This window comes from Solanum tuberosum, unplaced genomic scaffold (assembly GCF_000226075.1).
Source record: "Solanum tuberosum cultivar DM 1-3 516 R44 unplaced genomic scaffold, SolTub_3.0 scf00429, whole genome shotgun sequence".
NCBI classification, from domain to species: Eukaryota; Viridiplantae; Streptophyta; class Magnoliopsida; order Solanales; family Solanaceae; genus Solanum; species Solanum tuberosum.
The window spans coordinates 255,975-283,358 of record NW_006239358.1 but is presented as its reverse complement, the minus strand read 5'-3'; the positions used below and the strand labels follow the sequence as shown (position 1 = coordinate 283,358).

Below are 27,384 nucleotides of genomic sequence, written 5' to 3'. Positions count from 1 at the left end.
TGTAGTGATTCCTAAAAATTTAGGGAATTTTTATTTTACGTAATACATATTTTATAAACATAATTTATATTTAAATTGTAATATTTCAAACTTTAAACTGATTTTGAGTTTAGACTCTTGTTATTTTTAATACTCTATTTTATTTTTATGGCCCACGGCCGGCCTTATCCATATTTCTCAAGCCCCACAAATCAGCAGGCTTATTCAGGCCGAGCTAAAAAGTTTTTTTCTTAAATGGGCTCCAAAAGTCGTAGCCTAACCTTATCAAATCCCCAGTTAAGCCAGATTGGCCCAATGGGCCTTGCCCATATTGACGGCTCTAGTAGCATAAGAGAGTAAGATATACTTACATGTCACATAAATTTTTTATTCAAGTGGCACTGTTTTTTCTTTTTTTAAAAATCATTAACTTTTAGATTTTCTTTTTGGATCAGTTCAGCAAAGTTTTGCAAAAATACATTCACAAATTTAGTCCAAAAAACTACTCTATTGAAACAAATAATCATTATATATACATAATAGTAGTATATAATACGAATTATACAAGTAAATTTCATTGTTTTTTGTTTTTATTTTTCATAAAATTCTGGCAGCATGTGACGTTTTTCTCTTTCGAAAAGACTTTCCGCGCATTCATTAAATTAATAAATTGACTAACCAATTCACTGACCGACAGAAATTTTAACCCAAGGTGAGCTATTCATATACACTCATCACTGTTCTAATTAATGTAATACATTTTTTCTTTTGATTTATTTAAAAAAAAGAGTGTTACTTTTTATATTTAAAATGATTTTATTTTATAAATTGTATTCTATTTTTAATAAAATAACTTATAACCACATAGATATTTAAAATTATTATAAACTATGATTATTTTTTTTTGGAAAAAAAACTTGATTAAATTTTATGTTTGACCAAACGATATTACATAAATTAAAACAGAGCACGTACATACTCTTAATAAAATGTATGATGGGGCGAATCCAAAATCAAATTGTTCTATTTTCCTTCAGGGTGACCCAATGGTTTGGGCTTGGGACTTCCATGTTGGAGGTTTCAAGTTCGAAACTTTTGCTAGTGACAACAAAGGGTTTGCTTGCTTTTTGGGTCGAGCTCATCATACTGAGATTTTACCCTGTACGCACCCAAATGTAGCGATTGCGGGTTTTCCATGTCATAAAAAAGAAATCAAGACTAACAGGGCATATAGAGGTTAAGTACTAAAACTTTAAACACTTCTTTATAAACTATAGCTGAAAAAAACACTAGGTCTTCATGTTCTGGCTTTAATCAGCTCTAATTGCCAAATCACTGTCCACTTGCTTTGATAAAAGCAAATGCGACTACTATCAAACATGTTGCATATAATGTAATGTACAGTAAACTATTCATATCGACTGTAAGAAATCGGAGAAAATGAAATGAGAACGAGCATCATCTCCTCTAAATCTCCATCGCAATTCCCATTCTAACTGGCGGGGGTTACTCCAGATGCTTGCCTTTTCATGTTAGCAATGTGCTTTTTACCAGTGACATGATGACTGAAAACAGTCTCACTGTTGCAAACCACCTTGCATACAAGACACTGACGGACGTCATTTGCAGCTGCTCCTCCTTCCAAAACCTTTTGTGTCTTGGTCTCCAATTTCTCACTCAGCTCAGCTGCCTTCTTCATTGGATCTTGCCCATCTCCAGAATTTACTATGCCAGGTTTCTCTTGTGGTCCAATAAATGTGCTAACTGACACCTCCAAAGGAACAAGAGATGCAGAAGCAGGGACAGATTTCTGTTGCTTTGTTATGTTAGCAATGTGCTTTTTGCCAATTAGATGAGTTCTGAAAACAGACTCACTGTTGCAAACCACATTGCAAGGAAGACAAATACGGACGTCGTCTGTGGCTGCTCCTCCTTCCAAAACCTTACGTTTTTTTGTCTCCAAATTCTCAATCACTTTAACGGCCTTATTCACTGAATCTCGTCCATTTGCTGAATTCACCTTGTTGGGCTCCTCGTGCAGTCCAACAAATGGGTTCTCTGACGCTGCAGAAGTAGAAGCTGTGATTACACTGCCTCCTTTTAAGTTATCCAAACTTTTTTTGTGTTTTTTGCCTAATATATGTTGATCAAGAACAGTTTGGCTGGTAAATTCAATTTTGCAAACATGACACCATACAGGCTGTATCTTAATTTTCCTTTGGCCTCCTCCCCAAGACCCACTTCTCGGAGGTTGAAAAAAAAAATTGGGATTTACATTTGCAGGAGTCAAATTCTCTGCACCATTTAGGGACACTGCAGCTATCTGTAGATAAAGTACTCGGCTTACATTCTTTTTAAATAGAAGAGAAGTTATAGCTATTATAGAATGCTGAAACCATTTTAAAATATAAATATGTGAAAAGAGTTAAGACGAAGCAGGAAAATAGAAGTGCCAGATTTAGTATGTGGGTGAGATGTTTGTAAGAAATATTTACTGCAGGAAATGAACAAACTTCAAGTGAGATGTCAATCCCACGAAAGATTATCATCTAACACAACCACATGGTCAATAATTGCAGAACAAAAACAGCATGAGGAGGTAGGTCTTTTACTAACGGGATCCAGCTTTGGCCCTTAAATGATGACGGGTGCATAACTTATCATCAAATGTTATAAATTTAGCAACATTTTTAAGCATCTAATCATGAACACCAACCTATCATCAACAGTACAACAACAACGTCTCAGTCCCAAACAAGTTGGGGTCGGCTATATGAATCCCCACTTCAGCTCATTTCATATCCTCATCTTTCTTACAAAATAAATAGAAGTAAAAAATAAGTCAAACTAGCAAAGCATCAACACTATCATGGACCGCCTCAATCAGGAAAACCAACCTTAAAAATGTCAATTGATCCAAGATAAAAGACTTCTACAGGATTTGACTTTATGGTCACTGAACCTCAGTCCCTACATGTATAAATACAATCTGATTCCATGAAAAGTAATCTTTATTATTGTTTCCCACCTCCCCCTTTTCTTATCAGTTGTTGCTGTTTAGTTGCATACAGAGAGATTGTTGGATTTAACAGTTGGAACCACCTTCTCGGTAAGAGAAATTCCTTAATTTACCACTTTGTTTATTGCATGTAACACAAATGGTTTTGAAACACCAAGATAGATGTTAAATATTTGGTTGCAACTGAAACAAATATAAGAGCTTAGACGAGACTTTTGGATGATTTGATGACTCACTTTCGATAAAAGTCATATAAACTGAGACATTATGGATAGTTTTGAAGTAGCCCTTGTATCACTTGCCCTTATTTTTTCTCTTTCTTGTTTGACTTGCTACCTAGATAACCCCCTTAAACTTGTCATGTTAGCCTTATAAGCTTACAGAGTGACCAATTAGACACTTGATAACAATGTGTCTTCTAAACACATAGTTCATCAGAACCAAGTGCGTGAAAAACATTTGTTGGTGATGTATCAAATAACGAATGAAAAAAGGACACATGTCAAAAATAGGAAAAAAATAATTAAAAAACAACCCCCCTCCCCCACAAGACTACGTCCCAACTAGCCCGCTCATTCTTTTTCATCTGCACCCTACAGCTATCCCCCATTGATTTCTCCCTTTCTTCCTCAATCCCCACTCCTCCCTCCTCCACCTGTAGCCCTCTCTCATTTCTTCTCTGCAGACCCAGCTTCGTTGTCTCCCTTTCCCCTCAACCCTTGCTCCCATCTCTCTTTTTCTTTAGTGTCTTCTCTTTTTTAAATAAGCAATTAAGTACCATCAACAACTACAGATAAGATATTGCTTCTAATAGGAATAAGAATAAGATACAGAACCACGAACACTGAGGAGAGAAGGCTCAATGTCAATTAGACTTTAGCGATGGGTCTCGAATTTAACTTTGATGGGCGAATCATTTTCAATAAAGGAAACATTTAAACATAAAAAGCAAAAATACGTAATCTAAGGCTTTCTCACGCGCCTAGATACGAGTATAAAACACATGATTTTCCATGTCAGCATGAGGTGCTTATATGGCCTATTCATGTCAAGTTAAAAGTGTCTGACTGGTAACTTCATAAGTTTATATTACAAAATGTGCCACGTTTAAGGCGCTATCTAGGTATTTAGCGTTCTTGTTTCTTACTTAAAATCCAAATTCTTTTCTTTAAACCTTCTCGAATTTCCACCAAAATCAACTCACAAAATGTAGATAGTTCTTCATCACAATAATATTACCATCCATACTCGTGTATAGGAATCAGAAGGAAGCGGGAGAAATGAGACGCTGCAGTAGTTATGGATCTGGCTACATTATGTAGGCATTCATCCCTTCTTTGGGATATGAATTTGAATACTCTATGAAACAAAAGAAAACATTAACGAATTTTACAATCATTTGAAAAATGTTATTATTAAATGACACCAAAATCATATAATCCCTCCATAATTAGAATGAAACAGGCCAAAGGATACTGTTGGTAATACTTGAAAGACACCAAAATTACTCCCTCTTTATTTCAATTTATATGTTCCAAATTTTCCATTTCATGACGCCCCACAATGTTTAGTATCAATCCATTAACAATATTATTCATATGAGTTTAGCAACTGATAAAAACTCAAATTATATCCCTCCCAACAAAAGAAATGTTTGAGCTACACTGCAGCGAATGACCCATGTATACATAACAGGAAAATAATAATTGACCTTGTATATACAAGGTAACTTCCACAGCAAACGAACCCCCTTCCACCCCTCTAGCTCCACCCCTATCTACAGGATAACTCTATCCATCAAGACATAGGAATACAAGAAAATCCACCTAATGTCACCTTTGCTGAAAACTCAAACCTAGATTCCCGAGGTTGTACATCAACTCATCAGACTCCTAGACCAACCCCATGGGGAATATTATAGTCCGTGTCTCAGTCCCAGTCCCAGTGTGACTGATCATCCTCTCGGACTTAGACCTGCTACTGATCATCGCCTTGGTAAGCTATTGCCTCACCAACAAGCTAATCAGACGTGGGCTTAACTATTTATATTTCAAACATTCATATGTCACTTCATCACAACTAATACAACACATCAATCCAATTAACATATCCTATATGGAACATGTATATCGAAATTGCTGATATTCAAGGATGCTCAATTGACAACAGATAATTAACAACAGAAGTGTTTACAACTGACCTCACCAGTCCTGAAAGGGCCATTTGATCCCAAAAGTCGCACCACATTCGGATCCTGATAATACACCTGCGTTGCTTCCACAGAGCTAGTAGCACCATCGATCTGTCCATAACGATAGACCAAACACTTTCCTTGGAATTCGTGTCCTCCACCATAACCAAGTGCATATGAACTAGGGTTAGGGTTTTGAGGCACAGATTGATCGGAGTTTGTCATCACCGGTGGTGAAGGGTTAGGGTACAAGGCTGGGTTTGGCGGTACTCCGGCCCATGAATTGTAGTTGTACTCCATTGAATTGTGAGCTCAATTCAGCTGTAGATGTTGAGAGAAATAGAGAGCTTCATCAATGGAGTTCACAGAGAATTTGGCTGAAGTTATGTATTTGTTGTTAAATTCATTGTGTTATTGACACAAATAGGAAACAGCCAAAATAGGTTGGTTTCTTTTTTCTTTTGGTTTTGTTTTATTAACATTGCACTTGAGCATTTTACTCTTTCATTATTACGTTTCAACTTTTATGAGTTAGAAATTAAAATGAGATTTTATTTTTATTATCTGATTTATATGTCATCATTTTGTATTTTTTTTAAATTAACTTTTAAAAAACTTTTGAGATCATTAAAGAGAGATATTATGAGTGAGAACTTAAAATTATGGTAATATAATAGAGTTTATGAGTTATTCTATCAATTTATCATGATTTGTATGTTATTTATTATGATTTATATGTTATCGTTTTGAAATATTTTTCTTTTTTTTATATACTTTCGAGATCATAAAAGAGAGATATTATGAGCGAAAACTTAAAATTATAATATTATAATAGAGTTTATCAGTTATTCTATCAATTTATCAAGATTTAAATAACTATTACCGTATGATTTATGTGTTATTGTTTTGGAAAAAAAAACTTTCTATTATACCTTCGGAATCATAAAAGGGAAATATTATGTGTGAACTTAAAACTATGATAATTTAATAGAGTTTATGAGTTATTCTATTGATTTATTACGATGTGCATGCTATTATTTTGAAGTATATTCCTCTACCATGAATGAAAATTTAAATATGACAACGTGGTTTATGAGCTGACTTTAATGGTTTGTTTGATTTTTTTCTCTAAACTTAAAAGTGCATTGTTACATAAATATAAAAAGTGGGGATAATATTTAAATACATATCAGATTTTATCATTTTTGTAAAAATATCCAAAATAAGATCATTTAATAGTCGTTGTTTAATTTTGTCTTTGTTTATGAGCTAACTTTAAGGGTTTTGTTTGTTTTTTCTCATTAAACTTAAAAGTGTATTGTTACAAAAACATGAATAACGAGGATATAAATTTAAATGTGTATCATATTATATTCTTTTTGTACAAATCACCCGAATTATGGCGATCGTTATAATTTTGTCTCTATTTAAGGAATTTATCCAAAAAATGATATAGACACTACACATGCAGAAGACTGAAAAATTAGGGTTCAACAAATTACGATAAGTGTGTCTTAATTTTAATATAGTTGTGGTTCTTTTATCTTTTTAAATAGGAAGAATTATCAAACTATTCAAAATTAGCAACTTATTTATGAAAAATTAGCTATAATTTCAAGATATTACAAAAAAAAAATGTTGTTTTTATAGCAAACACTTCCCCTCTCTCCCTTGCCTCTCCTCCTTCTCTCTTGCCCTCTCCTCTCTCTGGCTCGCTCTCTCTCTCTCCCCTCTATCCCTTGCCTCTCCTCCTTCTTTCTTGCTCTCTCCTGCCCTCTCCTTTATCTCCCCCCTCTCTCTTGTTAATAAGAAGAAATACATTCAAATTTATTATGCATCAATTATATTCAATCTAATATAGGTGAGAGTTTTGTATTTTATTTTAATTGTATTAGAAAAACTATATTTTGCATCAATTGTATTTGTATTCATACGAATACAATATGCATTCATCATCTCTGTCGAATGTATTTGTATCCAATCAAACAGAGGATGAATACCGTTGTATTCGTTGTATTTCGAATATAATTGATACAAAATAAATACATGAAACAATACAAAATACAATTTGTTGTAATTTGAATACAATTGATACAAAACAAATATAAAATACAATGCAAAATAAATACAAAATGCAATCCTCTCTCCTCCCTCTCTCGATCTCGCTCGCCTCTCTCCTCCCTCTATCTCGCTCACCTCTCTCCTCACTCTCTCAATTTCGCTCGCCTCTCTCCTCTTAATATGTATCATTTTGATACAAATCAATTTGTATATGTATTTTTTTCTCTCCAAAATCAGCAAAAAATACACTCTCTCCCATATCTCACTCGCTTCTCTCCTCCCCTATCATTTTGTTATTATCCAGCTAAATATTTTTTGTTTTGAAAAAAAATCCCTTTTAAATATTCACAAGTCTTGTCAGTCAAATTTGTATATACTCCTTTAATTGTTCATGAGTTATAATAGGCACACAAGCTAGCCAAATGTGAAATGAGATCAAGTTAAAGGTCTACTTGAGCAGATCACCCCCCCCCCCCCCCCCCCTCCAACTTTCTTGACCTTTACATATTGGCCAGACATTACTTCTATATATGGTCTTATGATTCTGTGTTTTTTATAAACAATTACTTGACTCCAAATGTTCCTTTCATTTATTTTTTTCAGGTGTAATTAAGCTATATTTTGAAGGTAAATTAGAAACCTCACCTATAAAGTGAATCATTGCATCTATTATTCAACTAATTGAAAAATAATATTTCATTCATTCCCTTTTACTTGTCGCTTATTCTTAAAATAGAGTTTTAGTTTTTTTTGTCACTTTTAATATACTAAGAATAAGAAAAGACAGGTATTTTTTTTATCATGTTTTACCCTTAGCATTAAATATTATTCTCCATATCATTTTTCAAGACTCAATACTAAACATTACTCCTTCTGTTTCTTTTTACTAGTCCAATTTTGATTTTTTACTTGTCATTTTTGACAAATCAAGAAAAGACATTATTTTTTACCTATTATACCCTCAATTTATTTAGAGAGTTACTGTTTTTTGAAAAAGGTAGAACCTCTTTAATGAGTAAATTGATTTTAATATGGGTAAAATAGTAAAGTCATTATGTCAATTATTACTCCCTCCGTCCCTATTTACTTGTCCATTTTGACAAATCAAGAAAGGACAAAAAAAAAATTCCTATTATACCCTTAGTTAAACTTCTTGAAAATTTAAACTTCCCCCAACATTGATTAGTTATCTTGAATAAATTTATTTTGGAATCATAATTAATAAGGGCAAAATTGTAACTTCACTATGCTAATCATTATTGCCTTAATATGTGTGTCATTTCTAAAGTGGACAACTAAATAGGGACGGAGGGAGTATTTTCTTAATAAGTGTGTCAAATAAAAAATTGACAAGTAAATAGGGATAGAGGGAGTAATTAGTAGAATTAATGTGGTAAAATACTTATATCAATAATTATTTTCTTATTGAGGTATGTTTAGTCAAACAGTGAAAAGTAAAAATGAACCGAGAGTGAAAGACGTTTGGTTGAGTTCTAAACCAATATGCGCTATGTAAGAATGGGTTAGCGTCCTCATTTAAAACCTGCTATCCAAATTTCTTCTTTTTCTTTCAGAAAAATGCATAGCACATATTTCTCTGTCGGGACATTATTCAAGATTTCTCTTCTTTTCTCACTACTTATGAATATCATATATTATAACTTGTCCCAAAATGTTTGGTAGCAAGATTTTTTAATCGAACAAACAAAATCCTCTGACAAAGACAAGTAAATGACAAAGGTGGTACCATCAATACAAAAGAAACATTAAACATTAAGAGTCTGGTAGTGACCATGAATGGTCCTTCAGCCTAAGTGGGATAAAACAAAACAGAAAACTGAACGTCGTAAAAAAAAAAAAAAGTAAGAATCTCAGCTGACTGCATCATATAAGTAATATCTTTGATTTGTGAACAAGCCACTCGTCGAGCCAGGTAAAGCAATTAAGCAATAGCTGGCATGTCCTTGAGCCAAGCATCCAGAGGCTTACCAATCGAGTAGACTATAAACCCGATCTCTCTAAGCTTGTCTGCCTCCACAACGTTCCTACCATCAAAAATAAAAGCAGGTTTTTGCATGCTGTCATATATCTTCTTATAATCGAGAGACTTAAATTCATCCCACTCTGTAAGGATGCATACAGCATGGGCATCCTTAGTTGCTGTATAGGCATCCCAAACAACGCTGACTTGTTTCACGGTTGTTGGACTCATTGGCTGAAGGTGAAGAGGATGATCCCAATCAAACTTTTTCATTGAGAGGTCTCTCTGAATTTGGTCCTCATTCACTTGAGGGTCATATATGCTCAAATTAGCCTTGTCCCCCAGCAGTCCCTTGCAAACATCAATTGCAGGGGTCTCTCGAGTATCACCAGTATCCTTCTTGAAAGCAAAACCTAGAATGGCGACTTTCTTGCCTGATACTGTGTTGAACATGGAGGCAACAACGCGGTTGACAAAACGATTCTTCTGATAGTCATTGATCTTGATAACCTGCTTCCAGTATTCAGCTACCTCCGGAAGACCATTGCACTCACAAATGTAAACCAGATTCAGAATATCCTTCTGGAAGCAAGAACCACCAAAACCAACACTGGAATTAAGGAACTTGGGACCGATCCTCGAGTCCTTTCCAACAGCATATGCCACCTGTGAGACATTTGCTCCAGTAGCCTCACAAAGAGCTGACATGGCATTCACAGAAGAGATTCTTTGCGCCAAAAATGCATTGGCAGCCAATTTTGAGAGCTCAGCTGACCACAAATTGGTGGTGAGGATGCGCTCTTCAGGGACCCATTGGGAATAAACATCCTTCAAAGCTTGGATAGCCTTCTGCCCGCCTGGAGTTTCCCGACCTCCGATTAGGACCCTGTCAGGTTTAAAAAGGTCTTCGATAGCCGTCCCTTCCGCAAGAAACTCAGGGTTTGAGAGGATCTGGAAGTTGATGCCCTTGCTGTTGTGGGTCAAAATCTTTTCAATTGCCTCGGCAGTTTTGACAGGAACAGTTGATTTCTCAACAACTATCTTATCAGATTTTGAGACATCTGCTATCATGCGGGCTGCACTCTCCCAATAAGTTAGATCTGCAGCCTTGCCTGCTCCGAGACCCCTTGTCTTGGTAGGAGTGTTAACAGAAACAAAAACGATATCAGCCTCCCGCACATGTTTCTCCACATCTGTGCTGAAGAAGAGGTTCCTACCTCGGCACTCCTTGACTATGTCATAGAGGCCTGGCTCATATATGGGGAGTGTATCACTGTTCCAGGCTGTGATACGAGGCACAGAAATATCAACAACAACCACTTCAATAGAAGGGCATTTGAGTGCTATGACAGCCATGGTGGGCCCTCCAACATATCCAGCTCCTATACAGCAAATCTTAACCATTTTCCTTTGTTCCAACCTGCAAGATATAAAAGTTCATGACTCCATGCATTTTTGAGGCTGTATTACTCAACATAAAGGCATCTCATAATGTAAGGACTAAAGAGCAATATGCACAAAATTTTTGACAAAAGTTTGAATGCGTTTATAGAGGAATAAAATGGACCCAAATAGTGCGGAAAGAATGTAGAGGAGTCATATAGACAAGCTTTGGTTTCGAGGTACACTTGGTAGATTCATTGATTGTGTTTATATATTGCCATTCACTGACCCTGTTCAGCAAATGCTTGTCCTAGTCCTACAGTGATATCCACAACAAAAACTGATAGCATATACATAATATGAGCTAACTACCAACCACCAGATCTACATTCTTAATCCCTAAATGTATTAACATCATAAAGGAGTAGGCTTTCATGTATTTTAGCACTTCAACAGTATAAAGTTTTAGTCAAAAGAAGGAATTAAACAAAAACGCATCTTGCCTACGCCCTGCGACAGGGGCGAACTTATAGGCCATATTATGGGGCATGAGAACCTGTGATCTCTCCATAAAACTAGATATTTTATGCAAATATGTTCTAAAACACGCTTACTACAAGAAGCCTAAATGGTGCACTTAGTTGAATATCGAGTGATTCGCCTCTCCCCTGCTGTACATTTTACTTCATTACTACTTGATAAGCCACATTCACCTATAGTACTGTTTACACATAACTTCAGCACTCGATCAAATATGCACCAATCAACAAAACGAAATGTGAGAATTTCATTAATTGGACACATGAAACAACAAAATTCCACAAGCAATTACATTTACTAATCATGAACTTAAACGCATCTAAATCAGAAACAGTCAGATTCAGAGTCCTCCTCTCGCTCTCAGCTAAAATTCCACTGAAATTAGCCAGATCAATTCATATCACAAACCAACCAATAAATGATCAAATCAAACATTAGATCTAGAGAAATCACAACAATCAACGACGCATTTCCGCAGTAAACCGAAGATTACAGATCGAAACTAAGCACACCGACAATTAAAAAAAAGTCTCAAAATTCACAATCATCGATCTACGAAAAACTTCAGGAGAAACTGAATCAACAACAAATGAATGAAGCAAATTATCATTACTCGCATGCAAATCAATAAGAAATGAAGTGAAGGGAGGAGGACCTGTAGTTTTACGAGAGAAGAGGGGAAATGGATCTGCAAAAAGAGGAAGAGTATTATGGGAGCTAAGAGGGCGGGGACATGCTTAAATAGTCTGTTTGTGTCCAATCTTAGATCTAACCAAACGCTGCAGGAGAGCTTGACGAGTCTTCTTTAAGCCAAAATCATAATTTTAATTAATCAATTAGTAGTTAGGTGTGATTTGGTAGTTAGTACTATGAGTTGTGGGGGTATTAAATCATCTATTAAGTAATATTATATTTGATAGTTAATTATGAGGTAAATTGTACATGTATATACTTAATATTGTGTTTGATTTACTATTATAAATTCACATAATTAAAACATGTATAAGTCATGAAAAAATCTATATTATTTTATGTAAAATAAAAGATGAAATAACTAATATATACATAAATTCTCTCGATGTATTAACTAATACTCTCTCCGTCTATTTTTAATTGTCATGATTTTCTTTTTTAAAGTCAAACGACAAGAACTTTGATTAACATTTTACGATGTATTTTTCATTATATTGATATGCAAAAAATTGCAATTTATAGTACTTTTCATATAGTTTTTGAATATCTGAATTTTTTGTTTAAAATATTGTATTAATGTAATCTAATTTAATTTTAAAAATTAGTTAAATTGACTTTCAAAAAGTGCAACATAACAATTAAAAGTGGATTATGAATACATACTTGCATTATTTACTTTTAATAAAAATAAAAAAATTGTTTCAAATATCTCGATGGGAGTAGTATCTGTGCATGAAAGTCGTCTTTTTTTTTTTCTAGAACAGAGGAATTTTATTTGTGCATAAAAGTCATACTTCTTTAGTCCAATTAAGTTGTCATATTTATTTTTTTAAAAAGTTAAATTATATTCATAAATTTTGACAATATACTAATGTTATATTTTCTTAATTAAATTGACATAAGAAAAATTGTATTTTATAATTTTTAAAATTTTAAATTTTAATATAAAATATTAATTTAATTTAATTTAACATTATAAATTAAATTAAATTAACTTCTAACCATTGAAACATAAAAAATAATTTAAGAGGGAGGAAATACGTAAAAATGAAGAGTCGACTGTCCTATTCCAAAACTTAACATTGGGGCCCTGTCCCAACCTCTTGCACTAAATTAGGCATGCTATATTTCCATATATTAATGCAACAATAAAAAATTAAATAATAAGTACACTATATTACTACTCCTATAATAATAATAATAATAATGAATATTCTTTGATTATATATATATATATATAGTGAGATGATAAAATAAAGGGAAAAAAGGTTTGAAATATATCCAAACTTTGACCGAAATTAGTTTAACAATTCCAAACTTTGGGCAGAACCTATTACCCCTCTGAACTATTTAATAGTGTATTTTAAAGATATCTAGGTGTCCACGTGGACATCATAAAAATTGTATCATTATAAATAGTAACTTATCTAGCTGGACACTTGTATATCTTTAAAATACACTATTAAATAGTGCATGAGGGTAATAGGTCTTGCCCAAAGTTTGAGATTGTTACAGCAATTTCGGTCAAAGTTTAGATATATTTTAGACTTTTTTCCCTAAAATAAATGAACACAATTTTCAAGCATATATAATGTGTATTATATAATATATCTTTATTTTTAAAAAAATGGTATTACACAAATTGAATATATATATGTGTGTGTTTTAAAAACTTTTATTCTTCTCTTCATTCTCAATTGTATAATTTTTTTAAAAAAAAATTATTGTCATTGCCAAACTTGTTGATACAAATAAAATAATTTAATCAATTAGAGATCTTATTCTAATTTTTAGAGATCTTAAGTTTGAACTTTTTTAAGAGGCCACATGCTCTAATGATTCGAACTAAATTATGTTCATCTAACTTTGATTTCAAGTTGCTTAGTTGTTGACTTGTTGTTAGTTTGGTACTATAAAGTTTAGAAATTAAAGATTTACTTAATAGAAGAATCTTAGTTCAAACTCATATTATTATTATTTTATTTTATATTTGATATTTATATTAAGATATGATTAAATTTAAAATAGTATACTGTAATGTTAATTTTTAGAGCTGGCATTTTTAACAAGAATTCTTTTATTTTTAAAAAGTTAAATTTAAAATTTCTGATTAAAATTCATTGGACAAATCTCAACCATTTCATTACCATTCATGTTGGTTCGTATTATTTCTTTGCCTGCTGCTTTTGTCAATATTTTCTAAAAATAGCAAATATATTCATCCATGGTTCCAAATATCTCTCACGCGCCTCAATAACATGGAGTCACGAAGTGTGTCACGTAAGCCAAAAGGTGTACAAAATTTAAAAAAAATAGTTCAGGAAGTAGTAGATAATTTAATTAATGTGTGTCTCTGAAATTTCGCTTATAATTTAGGGGGCACTTGTACCCAGAGGCGAATCTAGGATTTTTCGAACATGGGTGCACCAAGTAAAATGTATTGAAGTGAGAATTGATCCTTAATCCTAAAGGTCAAAAGCTCAGCATTTAACCATGTGGACCATTTAAATTTCTTGTAGTACGGGTGCCAGAATATAATATTATACAAAATCTTAAAAAATATATATAAAAAATATCTAATTTTACGAAAAGATCACGGGTGCGGGTGCCCTATTTTTTGGCTCTAAATTCGCTTGTACCTTATCCCTTTTATTTATATTTGCTCATCACACCATAATATATTTGATATTTTTTTAAGGCCAATGAGTCAAACGTTTAGTGAGTTTGTTGAGGTTATATATTTAGGTGTGGATCTAGAATTTTTTGCATGTTTTATTCCTTTCCGACAATAATTAGTATAAATATACTTTTAACACATTTATTGAAAAGAAGGATAGTTTTCATAGACATCGTTCGAGCTAAAATAATATACTTGCTATGTTGGGAGGAGTCATGTTCAAAGCAATATTATCAATTATGAATTTGATTAAACTTAATAACGTTGATTCAAATTTATATTTGTTTTAAAGATTCATTGAATATATTTGAATTATTGATTTAGAACACCAATAATTTAAATTCACAACTTTAAAATTGAGAGGGTAAAGTGTTTACCTACAATTTTCTTTTAATTAGTAGTTGCAAAAATTACTTTTCAAAAGCTAAAAAAATGATTTTCCTCAAAAGCACTTTCGAATTATTGGCTAAACACAAAACATGCTCTAATATTAGCAAAATCATCTTACAAATTAAGTAACTAAATACAAAATGTAATTAAACAAATGTATTTAATATATATTTTTGACAAAAAATATAGTTACATACATTGACTTTTGTGTATTTTCCACATTTCATTATGATCCTTCAGGCAATTTTTAATAGAATGTAATGAGTGGTAAATGACCACAATAAAATATATAAGAACGACGTTCCAGCTCAATCTGATTACGATAATTTGGGTGCTCTCGCTTGAAATAATCTAATCTTAATATACTCCACATTCTTGTGGATGATATTTTTATAAATATAGTAATTCATTTTAGAATCATGCAATACATAGGGGTGTTAATGGTTTGGTTTGGATTGGTTATTGATTAAAATCAAAACAAATCAATTTGATTGGTATTTAAATTTCTAAAATCAAATTAAACCAAACAAAAAAATAACCGTCGATTTGGTTGATTTTTTTTATTTGAAAGGTATAAATTTATTGAGGGTATACACATTTGATAGACAAAAATAACTAGTACATGAGCGATCCACTGAAAAAGCTATTGTGGATTCAATTAAATAATACTAGAGTTATTATTACACTGACAAAGTGATGCAATTAAGAAAAAATGTGACCAGCTGATGTGAGGTGGAGGTGGGGTAGACAAAGACTAAAGTAATTGATTTTGATAGACTTGAACTTAGGGGTCGTTTGGTGTGAAGGATAAACACTAATAGTCCAGGATAAATATTTAGTGACACTTAATTCAGTGTTTGGTTGGGAAGTTTGTGATAACTTATCCTGAGATTAATAAATAGTACCAGGATAAGTTATCCCTCCAAAAAGGTGGTATAATAATCCCATCACAATGCGATAAATTTATTAAATGACAAAACTACTCTTTAATTTCAGGATCTTTTGCATTGGCAACAATTTCCTGGTTGAGATGAGAAGGCAGTTCCATGCTTCTCTCCATATCTTAATTTCACACAACAACAAAGCATCAGAAAAAGAAATGTAGTATATATAATCAAAATATTCATCTAATTTCATTACAACTAGCTAGGCTTTTGTAGTCCAAATATCCAATTAAACAATAGCAAATCACATTTGCTATTAACTAACTTTTCAAGTATCGTAACGGACACTACACTACCCACCGTTTTCATATACTCTATATTTGTAGTACTAGTTGTTCTTAAAGTTATATGCAATGTTTCTTTATCTTTGGATGAAGAAATGATAGCTAGATTTTAATTAACTTCTTAAAATGCCTATTTTTTCTAATGATAAATTTGTTATGTATTTTAATTTTATGGCAAAGCAGAGAGTAATAAAAATAAAACTTGTCTAATTTGTGTAATACAACTTGCTAGCTTTAGACGATTTCTTTCTCACTCTCCTTTTTATTTAATTGAGTGCCACTTGTTCACCTTTTGTCTTAAAAGTTCCAAAAGAAAATAAAAAATGGCCGCGTCGATCACCATTATCATGAATGCTTCCATATATTCAAAAGGTGTAATTGTCTTCCTGCTCTATTTTCAAGCAATCTTGATTTCTCATATGTAAAAAGACTGAAGAGGGTAAGGAAGAAAAGAATGGAAGGACTATGTGGATAGGTTGGATTTTTAAAATGGGTTATTGGTGGATTTTCTATCTTGGATGAATTGAGTAGTTAAATTTGATTTTAACTAAAACTCATATATATATATATATATATATATATAAAGCTAAATAAGAGGGTATTTTTTGTAATCAAACCACTTACTTTTAGAAAGTATGTAATGGTTATTATTTTCAGTACAACAAACCAAACAATCAATAAGAATTAAGGTCAGGATAACAAATCCCAGTATAACTAATCCCAGCATAACTTATATTCAAACCAAACGACCCCTTAGAGTTTTAATAGTTGAGCTAAAATTTAAGTGTTGGACTTCAGAAAATAGTAAAGTTAAAGACTTAGTTAATTTAAATTTAACAAAATATTTAAATTTTATTTATGAATAATGTATTAAATTATTTTTGAGTTTTTTTAGTAAAATCGAATCCAAATAGTATCAATTTTTAAAATTTAAAACCAAACCTAATCAAACCATACCGAATATCAAATTTTAAATCGATTTAGTTCAAATTACGGTGCAATTTGATTTTTTAATCATAACAATGAAAACCCTAACAATATTATTTTGATATATTAAAGGGAAAAAGGACAAATATATCCCGAACAATCTTAAATGGTATGTATATACCCTCCGTATACTTTTGGAATATTGGTGCTCCTGACGTTAAAAAACTAGAGCATATATACTCTTTATACTAACGGACATGCACGTGTCATAATCTTATCCATCGTCCCTACATCGGATCGATGAGTAAGATTGCGCCACGTGCCCCTATTTAGTCTTCCGTTAGAGTGAAGAGCATATATGCTTTAATTTTTGGACGAAAGAGGACCAATGTCCCAAAAATATGACGGAGAGTATCTGCGTATTATTTATGATAGTTCGAGGTATATTTATCTATATAGCTAATAATAAAAATATAATTAATACTTATCTAATATCAATATTACAAAGTCACATTCATCATTATTGTTTTACACACTGCCAAATGGCACTGATATGCTGCTACTGAAGACAAATAAATTTAACAATCTCGAGGTGAAGTTCACTTTACTTAGGCCACAGGAGGAGTTTGATGCCGGAATCCCAAAACCTGCAAGTGTGTAATCGAAGAAACCTTATCTATGGAGCGCGTAAGGCTTCGATTGACGTTCGAGGACCCGAACATTCTCACTGATTTACAGAAATCAGAGGGTCTGAGGTGCAGTTGGTTTCTTCTCAAACCCCAATTGCTAAACAAAACTATCTCTGATCTCTCCGTTCATATTCTCCGCACTTTTCAACTCCATAGCTCTTGTCCGCATGGCCTTCTCCTCTCTGTATGTTCTCTAACTTCAATTTTGGTTTTTTTTAGTTGATTCCTTTTTGCTGCTTTATGATTTGTGGTTTCAGTATTTTGTACTAGTTGAAATAGAGTGGTTCACTGAGCTTGCGTGCACTTTCACTGAGTAGCTACTGTTAGAAAAATAGGAAACATTATCGAAGAAGAAATGACTTTGTCCGTATACATATTAGGAAAAATACTAGGAGTTTCATACAGTAAAGCCCATGTTTATACCTGCAGATTTCTCTTAAGCTACTTCGAGAGTCCTTGTATTTATAGAACTAAAAAGAGATGATTTTTCAGAATAGTCATGTTCTTTTACATACACTTGTTTGTTCAATTTAAGACCTTTATATATTACAAACTATCTAACAGCTACATTCTTTAACTAGTTGCTAATTTTTCCACTTAGGCTTAGGCAAATGGAGAAATCACCTACCTTCTTTGTTTTCTGATTGGTATGAAATTATGGTTTCCCATGTTATTTCATTGACCGCTATCCAGTAGCCACAGCCTTTGGTGCTTGGTTTGTGACATTGTTGATTGAACTTGGAGATGGAGATCTTTCTCTGGCTGCTCTGTTGCTGCAAATTAACATTTCTATGACACTACATTGTTAAGTGGCTCACTTCCTGTCATATACGTGCAGATGGACGGTTTTCTCTTGCCTCCTTTTGAATCAACTTGTATCTTGAAGGATAAATGTATAGTCAGGTTTGCTAAATTGCAGCTTTGTCATTTTTTTAAAAATTGTTCTTCTTATTATTATTACTGTTAATTCTATTCATAAAAATTATATTCTCGAAACTCATATGTTAGTGTGAAGAAGAAAGGAGGTGTTTTGGCCAATGAAGGAAATGATGCACCAAGTATAGTTGAGAATATCAGAATTGTTGAGAAGCAACCTGTAAACACGGGACACTTACTGTTGGCGAATAAAGAGTTTGACAATGAATCTGGAGGTTATGAGAGTGAAGATGAGGAAGGGGCAGATCCAACAAAAGTTTCAAGTTCACATCTGGAAAATTCATTGGGTTGTAATATTATCTCCGAGAAAAGGAAGGCATCACAAACACTTCCTGGCTCGAAGTAATTTCTTGATCACTTGGTTGGGGATTCTGATTTGCCCATACATTGGTTTTGTAAGGCTCACAATTGACTTCTTGAATCTTTTTACTTCACAGGAAAAAGAAACATTGTTCTGAAGTTGCTGAGAAGGTTGATGAGCAGACCAAGAAATCTCAACAAGGTCTGACAAGCAAGAAGAGTCACTGCAAGCAAAAGAAGGTAGCTGATCCGGATAGCAAAGATGTGGATAATATCAAAGGAAGTGCTGAAAGTAGCAAGGTTAATGAAAGTATTTCGGGCATGAAGAAGTACGACTATTGGAAGTTTCAATCTCATTCTTGCATGATTACAGTTTATTTTGGATTATTATTTCTTTATTTGGCCAGTTTCTCCCCATTTTCTTGGTATATTTGTTTGAAATCCTTACTGTGGTTATTACTTAGAGGGTATATTCCTTCCCGCAATACCACTTAGTTGAGGGTTTATTCCTTTCCACTGCTACCATTTTAGTATCAATAACAAAATTGAAGGTGTTGCTTGTCTCCATTTCGATGAGTGTTTCCTTGCCCATGTATTTTGATTGTTTTGTGTGTCATTTAAGTGTTGCTCACTCCTTGTACAGAGTATGGATTTTGGTGTTTGAACGTGAATTCCAAATTAATAGGAACTAATACAACATTAGAGCCCTGTTGCATGAGAGCCTGAATACCCCATCTTTCCTTGTCGGGCATCTTGTAAGTTGCCCAAGTTTATCTTTGTCCATCTTCTGCTGGTGAAAATCTTGAATTTATCTTCTTCATAATAATTCCAAGTAATTTGTCCCTAATCTGATATTTGTTTTTACGGTTGCTTGACAAGTTCATTCTTATTAATGTAAAGTGCAAGATCCAGGAAAATTTATATTTAAAGTTACTTCTCTTGTGACGACTTGGGCATTTGCAAGTGCATCCTGTTCTGTTTTTATGCATGCAGAGATGTCCAATATCTTGGTCGCTACTGAACATTTTGTCTGTTTTCTATAGAAGTAATGAGATTCAAGAGAGGGGTGTGGAGAATGTAGAGGCAACCACCAAGCCTGAGAAAGTTAAAAAGGTCCATTTCTACAACTTTTCTCATACATTTCTGTGAGAAATTGACAACAGATAATCCTACAGTTGGTGGAGCTATTTCAGAAAATTGTGTGAAACTGTGTAGATTAATACTGCAATTGCACTGTATTAGAAGTATTACTTAAAAGTGACACTTGTTCTTATCATAAAGTCACCTGACATGATCAAATGCTATAGTGCATTGTCAGATCTGTTGGCTAGTATAGCTTTTTTGATGAAGTTAGGCGTTTCATTGATGGCCAAGAAGATGCAAAATTACAAAAGATATTGCATCCAAATATTAAACTGAGATAGCTCCATAGCATAAGCAGTCTACTCTAGAATCAGGGAGCTAACAGAGAGCAAAAAGTTGTCATGAAAATCTACAGGCAATAAATTGTGCCAGTTAGACAGAAACATTAAGCACCTAACCTTAATAGATTGATTGGGAGTTGATGCACCATCAAAACGTCTCCTATTTCTTTCTGTCCACAAAACCCAAAAAATGCTAGCAGGGATCATTCTCCAAATCTTCCTGATGACTCTATCAACTTTCCACGTGCGCCAATTTTCAAAGGCTTCCTTAGTATTCTGAGGCATGACCCAATTAGTCCAAAAATAGAGAAGACCATACTCCATAAATCTGTAGCAACTGTGGAAATTTTCAACAATCATTTTCCCCACATCTTTCTTTTCAACTATTTTTTTATCAAAAATAAAATAAAATCTATAGCAACTGTGCCGTGTAGAAACAAATGATTGTTGGTCTCTATACTATTATGACACATGTAGCATCTATTAATAATTTGGAGTTTTCTTTTCCTTAAGTTCTCATGTGTGAGGCATGCTTACCATAGTGCAATCCAACAAAAACAGATGATTTTAGGGGGTAATTGGTTCTCCAGATTAGCTTCCATGGCCAGCTCTGCAGAATCACATTCTGTGAGACTAATGAGGAGTAACCTGCTTTGACAGAATAGTTCCCTTCCTTAGAGCTTCCCCACTTCAACTGGTCCACATTCTGGGCATTCACTTGACAGGTTTCTAGTCTTGACAAGAGGCTCAGCAGATCTTCAAACTCCCAGTCATGCAAATTCCTTCTGAATAGGATGCTCCAAGCATTGTTTTCTCTATATAGGAATATGGTAGAGGTAGGATCACATGAGATTCGATAGAGGCTTGGGTAATTCTCCTTTAGCATACTATTCCCAAGCCACTTTTCCTCCCATAATTTTATGTGTGCCCCACTGCCAGGTACCAAGTATGTGTCCTGATTGAATTCATCCCAGAGTTTGCATATGTGTTTCCAAGGTCCAACTCCATGTGGAGCTCTGGAAAGCGTAGTGGTGACTGAATTCCATGCTAGGCTTTGATTATCTCTTTCCATAGTGGTTGGCCTTCTTGTGCATATCTCCATGGCCATTTCACTGGTAAGCTCTTGTTATGTGTAGTCAAATCTTTGATACCCAGACCACCCTGTAGCTTAGGCATAGTGCATTTAGACCACTTAACCAGGTGGTAGTTGTGACCCTTGTTTCCCTGCCACAAGAAGTCCCTTCTGATTTTGTCTAATTGCTTTAGGACCTTATTTAGAATAGGGAATGATGACATCAGGTATGTTGGGATGCTATCTAGTGTACTATTAATAAGTGTGAGCCTTCCACCCATTGAAAGATACTGCAACTACCATGAGGCTAGTTTCCTTTCAAACTCTCAACCACTCCATTCCAGGAGTCTACAACTTTGAATTTTGCACCTAGTGGTAGCCCCAAATAGAGTGGTTGGGAAGGATCCAGTCCAGTGTTACAACAAATGATTTCTGCTAGATCACCTAGGTTGGGTACCTCATTAACAGGATATAAGATGTTTGAGCAAGTTGATGTGTAGTCCTGATGGAGCCTCAAAAGTGAGCAGAGTGATGTTCAGGTAGAGCACCTGATTTGTGTCACCCCACAGAATAATAGTGTATCATCGGCATACAGTAGGTGGGAGATATTGACTGAATTCCCTGGACTTCTTCCCACATCAAATCCATTAAGCCAGTGCAACAGTCTGCTAAGACCGTCCATGGAAGTATGAAGAGAAATGGTGATGGTGGATCACTTTTCCGTAGGCCTTTCTAAGGAGAGAAGAATCCCACTGGACTCCTGTTGATGAGGATGGAGTATTTCACTGCCATGATGCTGAATTTGATCTATCTGATCCACCTCTCCAAATCCCATTCTTCTTAGCAAAGCAATGAGATATGACCAATTCAGTTGGTTGAAAGCTTTCTCAATGTCTAGTTTACAAATTATTCCTGGTTCTCCACTTTTTAGCTTCCAATCCAGCACTTCATTATGAGTGCAGCATCAGTGATCTGGCTATTTTATATGAAGGTACTTTGATGGTTAGAGACTAGTTTCCTCATGACAGTTTTGAGTCTTTCAGCTTGGACTTTGGCTGCAATTTGGTATATGCTGCCAATTAGACTAATTGGCCTGTAATCTCTTAGTTCAGTCACTTCTTTCTTCTTAGGCACTAGAGCTATGAAAGATGCATTTGTTCACCTAATCATGTGGCAGTGTTGATGAAAGTGATTGGGGGCATTCATTATGTCAACTTTGATCAACTCCCAAGTCTTCTGATGGAATGCCATAGTATACCCATCAGGCCCAGGGGTTTCGAACTTGAGACCTCCAGCATGGAAATCCCAAGCCCAAACCACTGGGCCGCCCCAAAGGGTAGGATTTCCCTTTTGATAGTCTGTATCTTCAATAATTGCATCACCTACTCTGAGCTTGTCAATACAGTTGCTCCTCCTGTGAGAATTGGCCATCTTCTGGAAGTATGTGTTCCTGCCTCCTTTCAACCATAAACATCTTGACTGTTGCCTCCATGAGGTTTCCACAGCTTTGACCAGGTGCTGATTTGCAGTTTTAGAGTCAGTCGCCTAGCCCCCTCTGTTCCAACGCAGAGAGTTGAACTAGAATGCTCTTAATTTGCTTTCTACCTTGCCATAGACCTCTTTATTCCAGTTTGTGATGTCCCTTTTGAGATTCTTCTGCTATTGAACAAGTATGAAGTCGGGACTGCCATTAATTGTGTAACGTTGCCACCATTCCTTTGCTATATCAAGGAAGCCCTCAGCCTTTAGCCACATGTTTTCGAATTTAAAATAAGAATGGCCTGTCTCCCTATCACCACTCTGTAGCATCAAAGGTCTGTGACTTGATAAAACTATCGGGGGAGCTACCTGCTTAATTAAGTTAAATCTATCATCCCATTCAGACGAGAACATGATTTTATCAATTCTGGAGGCTCGTGTGTGCGCTTCATCTCTAACCCAAGTGAAAGTGGCATCCTGTAATGGCAGATCAATCAAAACCAGATCTTGGATTAATGCTGAGAAATCTCTCATGACTTTAGTTCTCCTTGTATAATGTAGCCTTTTGTTTTCATATCTGCATACGTTAAAGTCACCCCCTAAGACCCAATGGTCCGCCATAATCCCCTTATACCTATTTCATGCTATGATATTTCTGTCTCAGGATTGGTGTGAGGCCCATATATCCAGTGAAACACCAACTAAAATCCTCTTGAAGAGATTCTGGCATACATGAGATAGAATAAGAGCCTTGGTGGATATCTGTACATTGCCATTGTCACTTGTCCCACAGCACTATCATCCCTCTCCTTGTGCCACTGGGTTTTAACTCAGCCCAATCAGCCCACCTATTGCCCCATATATGATGAATAAGTGTAGTTGACCAGTCTTCTACTTTCGTCTCCTGTAAACATATTATGTCAGACTTACATTTGTGAATCAGAGATCTGAATTTAGCTTCTTGAGGAGCGAAATTTGTAGGGGTATTTCACAAGTAATACTCTCTTTAATCATACGACCAGTTAGCTTTGTTACAAAAAGTTTCCATTATATTTCATTATTGATCTTCTTGAGGAGAGAAATTTGTAGGGGTATTTCACAAGTAATACTCTCTTTAATCATACGACCAGTTAGCTTTGTTACAAAAAGTTTCCATTATATTTCATTATTGATCTTCTTGAGGAGAGAAATTTGTAGGGGTATTTCACAAGTAATACTCTCTTTAATCATACGACCAGTTAGCTTTGTTACAAAAAGTTTCCATTATATTTCATTATTGATCTTCTTGAGGAGAGAAATTTGTAGGGGTATTTCACAAGTAATACTCTCTTTAATCATATGACCAGTTAGCTTTGTTACAAATAGTTTCCATTAAATTTCACTGTTGATTGTATTTTTCATTTTTCCTTCGGAAGATTTGCCTAAAGATCTTGTAGTGCTCAGGTGTTGATTCTTTCTCTCAGGGCCCGAGTAGAAGTGCCCGGAAACAATATGCAAAAAGGCAATGGTTGCGAGAAATGGTCAAAATTTATAAGAATGCAGCTTCTGAAGCAGAGGGACTTGTAAGTTAATTATAAGATGTAGATATTTGCCTCTCTTTTAGTTCTCAATTTTTTTTTAAGAAGTAGATATGCCAACTGTTGTTTCCATGGTATGTTATATTTGAGTGGAAATTTTTTGCTGCGAAACTGGAAGGAAGTGCAGGCTAATGGTGGAAGACGAGCTGGTAAATTGCACTCAAAGTGGCATGTTAATGGTGAGACTGATGGCAGACCAATGGGACGTGTGAGTAGTGAGATACCGATAAGTACTTCTTGCTTTTGCTTCTGATTCATGTATTGAAAACTAATATGATAGACTTTGCAGAGGAACTGGAAGCAGCAACAAAGCAAAACTGAATATCAAGAGGTGGTTGGCCAACCAAAAGGACTTGTGAGTGATCAGACTAGAACAAATGTTTTAATTCTTCTGCATAGTCTCATTTCTGTTGACAAAGTAGTGTCTCACATGTAGCTGCACTGGAAGAAATTGCGGGAAGAAGATAAGGGTAGAGATACGAACAAACAAGAGCAGGTGAATGAAAAAAGCACGTTATGTGGAAAACCAGGACAACAAAGTGATATGGAGGCTGAAATTGTTCCAGGTTGTTCGTTTTTTTAATGATTCAGCTGTCCTCCACTTTTCAGGGGAAGGAGTTTTAGATGCTATTCTTCTTCCTTCCAGTTTTTAAAATATTAATTTGGGTTAACCGCTTCTTTTACCATGGTTACAGTCTTGCATTCTTTAATATGGAAGAACTCTGGTTATCAATAAAAATAAAAATATGGAAGAACTCTAGTGTCTGAATTCTTTTTGGTTAATGCAGATCAAGCTATGCAGCATGATCAAGTGCAAGAGGTAGGTTCGGCTATAGTTTGTATCATGATGTACTTGCAATTACTTCTCTTGAATTTCTATATAAAATTCAAAGGAAGAGTTTTAGGCACCAAAAGTAGAGTTGTCAAGTCACAAGTGTAAAATTTGTCTTGAATGTCATTTTGAGATTTGTATTCAAGCTTAACAATTAGAGATGCTAATATAAGGAGAAAACAGATCTGGAATACAGTATCTTTATGATGTTTTGTAAGAAAAAAGCGACAACTCTCTTTCATGAAGGACAAATGATTAGCTTTAAGGTGCACCATAAAAGAATCAATGTGTGGAGAAGAATCCTCATTGAAGCTGAGCATAAATGACATGTAAGATGACTCATGTGTATAGAAGTTTATGCCACATGACCTAAAAAAGTTATTAAACTAGGATTATCTCCAGTTTTTTCTTTTAAGTCACATTGAGATAACTCCATTTTGTAAGGAAGATGGATCACTGGAGTTGCTTGGGCTGAGTGAAATCGAATTTACATCCTGTCTGAGTGGATGTCACTAATTGGGAATTTCGAACCCAAATTTGAGGAAGTCTAGTTAATTACAGTTCAGTGCTATTTTTATGTTCAATTAAGTCCAAAAGTTTCTCTTTAGTACAGGACATGTGTCATCTCTTGAGATGGTTTGTTAGCTAGTGGGGTCATAGAGTATTGTTGTATATCCTGATTTTATAGTGTATCAGTGCAGTCTCAGATGGAGATATTGATTGAATGAAAAAGTTATTTTAATTCTCATTTCTCTTTAATTCCTCTTTGTTCTAGTTTATGGCGTTCCCCAGTTGGGAATCACTAGAGTGGATTTCTCTATGTGTCGTGTTTTGCACTTTAGTTACAAATAGTTAGATATGCAACTTCTGATTGTAATGCTAATTGCAGAGGCCTTCTTGCGACAACTTGGAATAATAAATTGCATCTTCTTGCAGATAGCTTTTCCGTCAATTCATGAAGTTTCCCTTGTCAAAAATGGTAATTCAGACTCTGTAGGAGGACTTCCTGCTACAAACAAATCAAATCCAGTGCTTAATGCTGTTGAGAAGAAAACTAGTGGCCCAGCTATAGGTAATTATCATTGTTATTGCACCGGCTATGTGGTGGAGTTAGTTGGACGAGATTTCATTATATCAATGTTACTTTTCCTTTCCGTTTGAGTCATTATAATTTGACTGTTTGTGGAAATGAACCATGGAAACCAAACACATTCTGTTCATAAAAGTGTGAGTCGATGTTTTCTGTTAACTCCTCGATGATTAGTCATTACTATATTATGAATTCATTGGGTGTTGAAATTCATAACCAGGTGTTAATGTTATTTGCAGAAAATGGAGGAGTAAACCTCTGGGAACAACACAGTGAGACCAATAAGGCGGAGCAGGAACAGTCACATAAAGAAAGTAGCTGGGGTACGTGGAGCTCTGTGAAGAAGAGCTCATGGTCAGCGAGAGCCTTGAAAGGCAGTGCTCGTGGTCCTACAATGGCCTTTCGAAGATATAAAAGATGAAATATGAGATGAAGCAAACTTGTATATATTGTTCCTTACTCTCACATTTTTTGCTGAATGAAGTCAACGAACTCCGTTTTGTAGGTATCAAGGGGAAACTTTGTTGCTTATAGTAGCAGCAAGTTAGTGTTACCTAAAGTTTATCTGGATGCCTTAGTTACAGCTAGTATTTAAAAATGTTCCATATGTAGCTTGACAAAACTTGTTTACCTTTGTTGTACTGTACTGCAAATCTGCAAAGTGTCTAACCTAAAACTGGTTTGAGTTTTTGGTGCAAGTAATTCTAGCATATGTGTGCTTTCGCATGGTTTCCTGTTATTTCTTCCTCTCTTTTTACTCGAGGTTGAAGTGTATAATTAAAGGAAATGACATTTTATGTGGTTAATTTAATTATCTAATATAAAAAAGAGGATACACAATGTTTTCGTTTCAAAATTTGAATGTAAAATATCTAGTTGGAATACTTTATTAGGAATTAAGATGTTTAATTAAACA

General features: G+C 34.4%; 3 protein-coding genes across 7 annotated transcripts; 1 reads left to right on the top strand and 2 right to left on the bottom strand.

The window, feature by feature from the left end:
* Nucleotides 1-1,216: 1,216 nt before the first annotated feature.
* On the bottom strand, nt 1,217-5,659 carry LOC102604591 (uncharacterized). 2 transcript variants are annotated; one of them, XM_006363356.2, is made up of 2 exons: nt 5,199-5,659; nt 1,217-2,302 (listed from the first exon to the last, which is right to left on the bottom strand). In XM_006363356.2, the coding sequence occupies exons 1-2, from the start codon at nt 5,487-5,489 to the stop codon at nt 1,472-1,474; spliced, it is 1,122 nt and encodes a 373-aa protein (XP_006363418.1). In that variant the 5' UTR covers nt 5,490-5,659; the 3' UTR covers nt 1,217-1,471. The 2 variants fall into 2 exon arrangements, with proteins under 2 accessions (XP_006363418.1, XP_015158918.1); XM_015303432.1 differs by having other exon boundaries at nt 1,217-2,043; nt 5,204-5,659.
* A 3,318-nt stretch (nt 5,660-8,977) lies between these two features.
* On the bottom strand, nt 8,978-11,969 carry LOC102604264 (UDP-glucose 6-dehydrogenase 3). The gene is made up of 2 exons (XM_006363355.2): nt 11,810-11,969; nt 8,978-10,651 (listed from the first exon to the last, which is right to left on the bottom strand). Exon 2 carries the CDS (start codon nt 10,633-10,635, stop codon nt 9,193-9,195), a length of 1,443 nt encoding a protein of 480 aa, XP_006363417.1. The 5' UTR covers nt 10,636-10,651; nt 11,810-11,969; the 3' UTR covers nt 8,978-9,192.
* Nucleotides 11,970-17,595: 5,626 nt separating this feature from the next.
* Nucleotides 17,596-27,190, top strand: LOC102603469 (coilin-like). Of its 4 annotated transcripts, none has more exons than XM_006363353.2 (12): nt 17,597-17,942; nt 18,597-18,661; nt 18,767-19,036; nt 19,132-19,323; nt 20,041-20,107; nt 24,433-24,531; nt 24,665-24,754; nt 24,836-24,901; nt 24,983-25,112; nt 25,335-25,366; nt 26,315-26,450; nt 26,708-27,190. In XM_006363353.2, the coding sequence occupies exons 1-12, from the start codon at nt 17,748-17,750 to the stop codon at nt 26,887-26,889; spliced, it is 1,524 nt and encodes a 507-aa protein (XP_006363415.1). In that variant the 5' UTR covers nt 17,597-17,747; the 3' UTR covers nt 26,890-27,190. The 4 variants fall into 4 exon arrangements, with proteins under 4 accessions (XP_015158915.1, XP_006363415.1, XP_006363416.1 ...); XM_006363354.2 differs by having other exon boundaries at nt 20,038-20,107; nt 24,674-24,754; XM_006363352.2 differs by having other exon boundaries at nt 20,038-20,107.
* The last annotated feature ends 194 nt before the right edge of the window (nt 27,191-27,384 follow it).

Bases quoted from the DNA above. Each gene is read 5' to 3' on its own strand.
- LOC102603469 (XM_006363352.2), top strand. From the start codon at position 17,748: ATGGAGCGCGTAAGGCTTCGATTGACGTTCGAGGACCCGAACATTCTC. The intron at 18,662-18,766 runs GTTTGCTAAATT...CTCATATGTTAG, and splicing joins AAGGATAAATGTATAGTCAG to TGTGAAGAAGAAAGGAGGTG. The intron at 20,108-24,432 runs GTCCATTTCTAC...TCTTTCTCTCAG, and splicing joins AGCCTGAGAAAGTTAAAAAG to GGCCCGAGTAGAAGTGCCCG.
- LOC102604591 (XM_006363356.2), bottom strand. From the start codon at position 5,489: ATGGAGTACAACTACAATTCATGGGCCGGAGTACCGCCAAACCCAGCC. The intron at 2,303-5,198 runs GTCAGTTGTAAA...CTTTATCTACAG, and splicing joins GCCCTTTCAGGACTGGTGAG to ATAGCTGCAGTGTCCCTAAA.
- LOC102604264 (XM_006363355.2), bottom strand. From the start codon at position 10,635: ATGGTTAAGATTTGCTGTATAGGAGCTGGATATGTTGGAGGGCCCACC.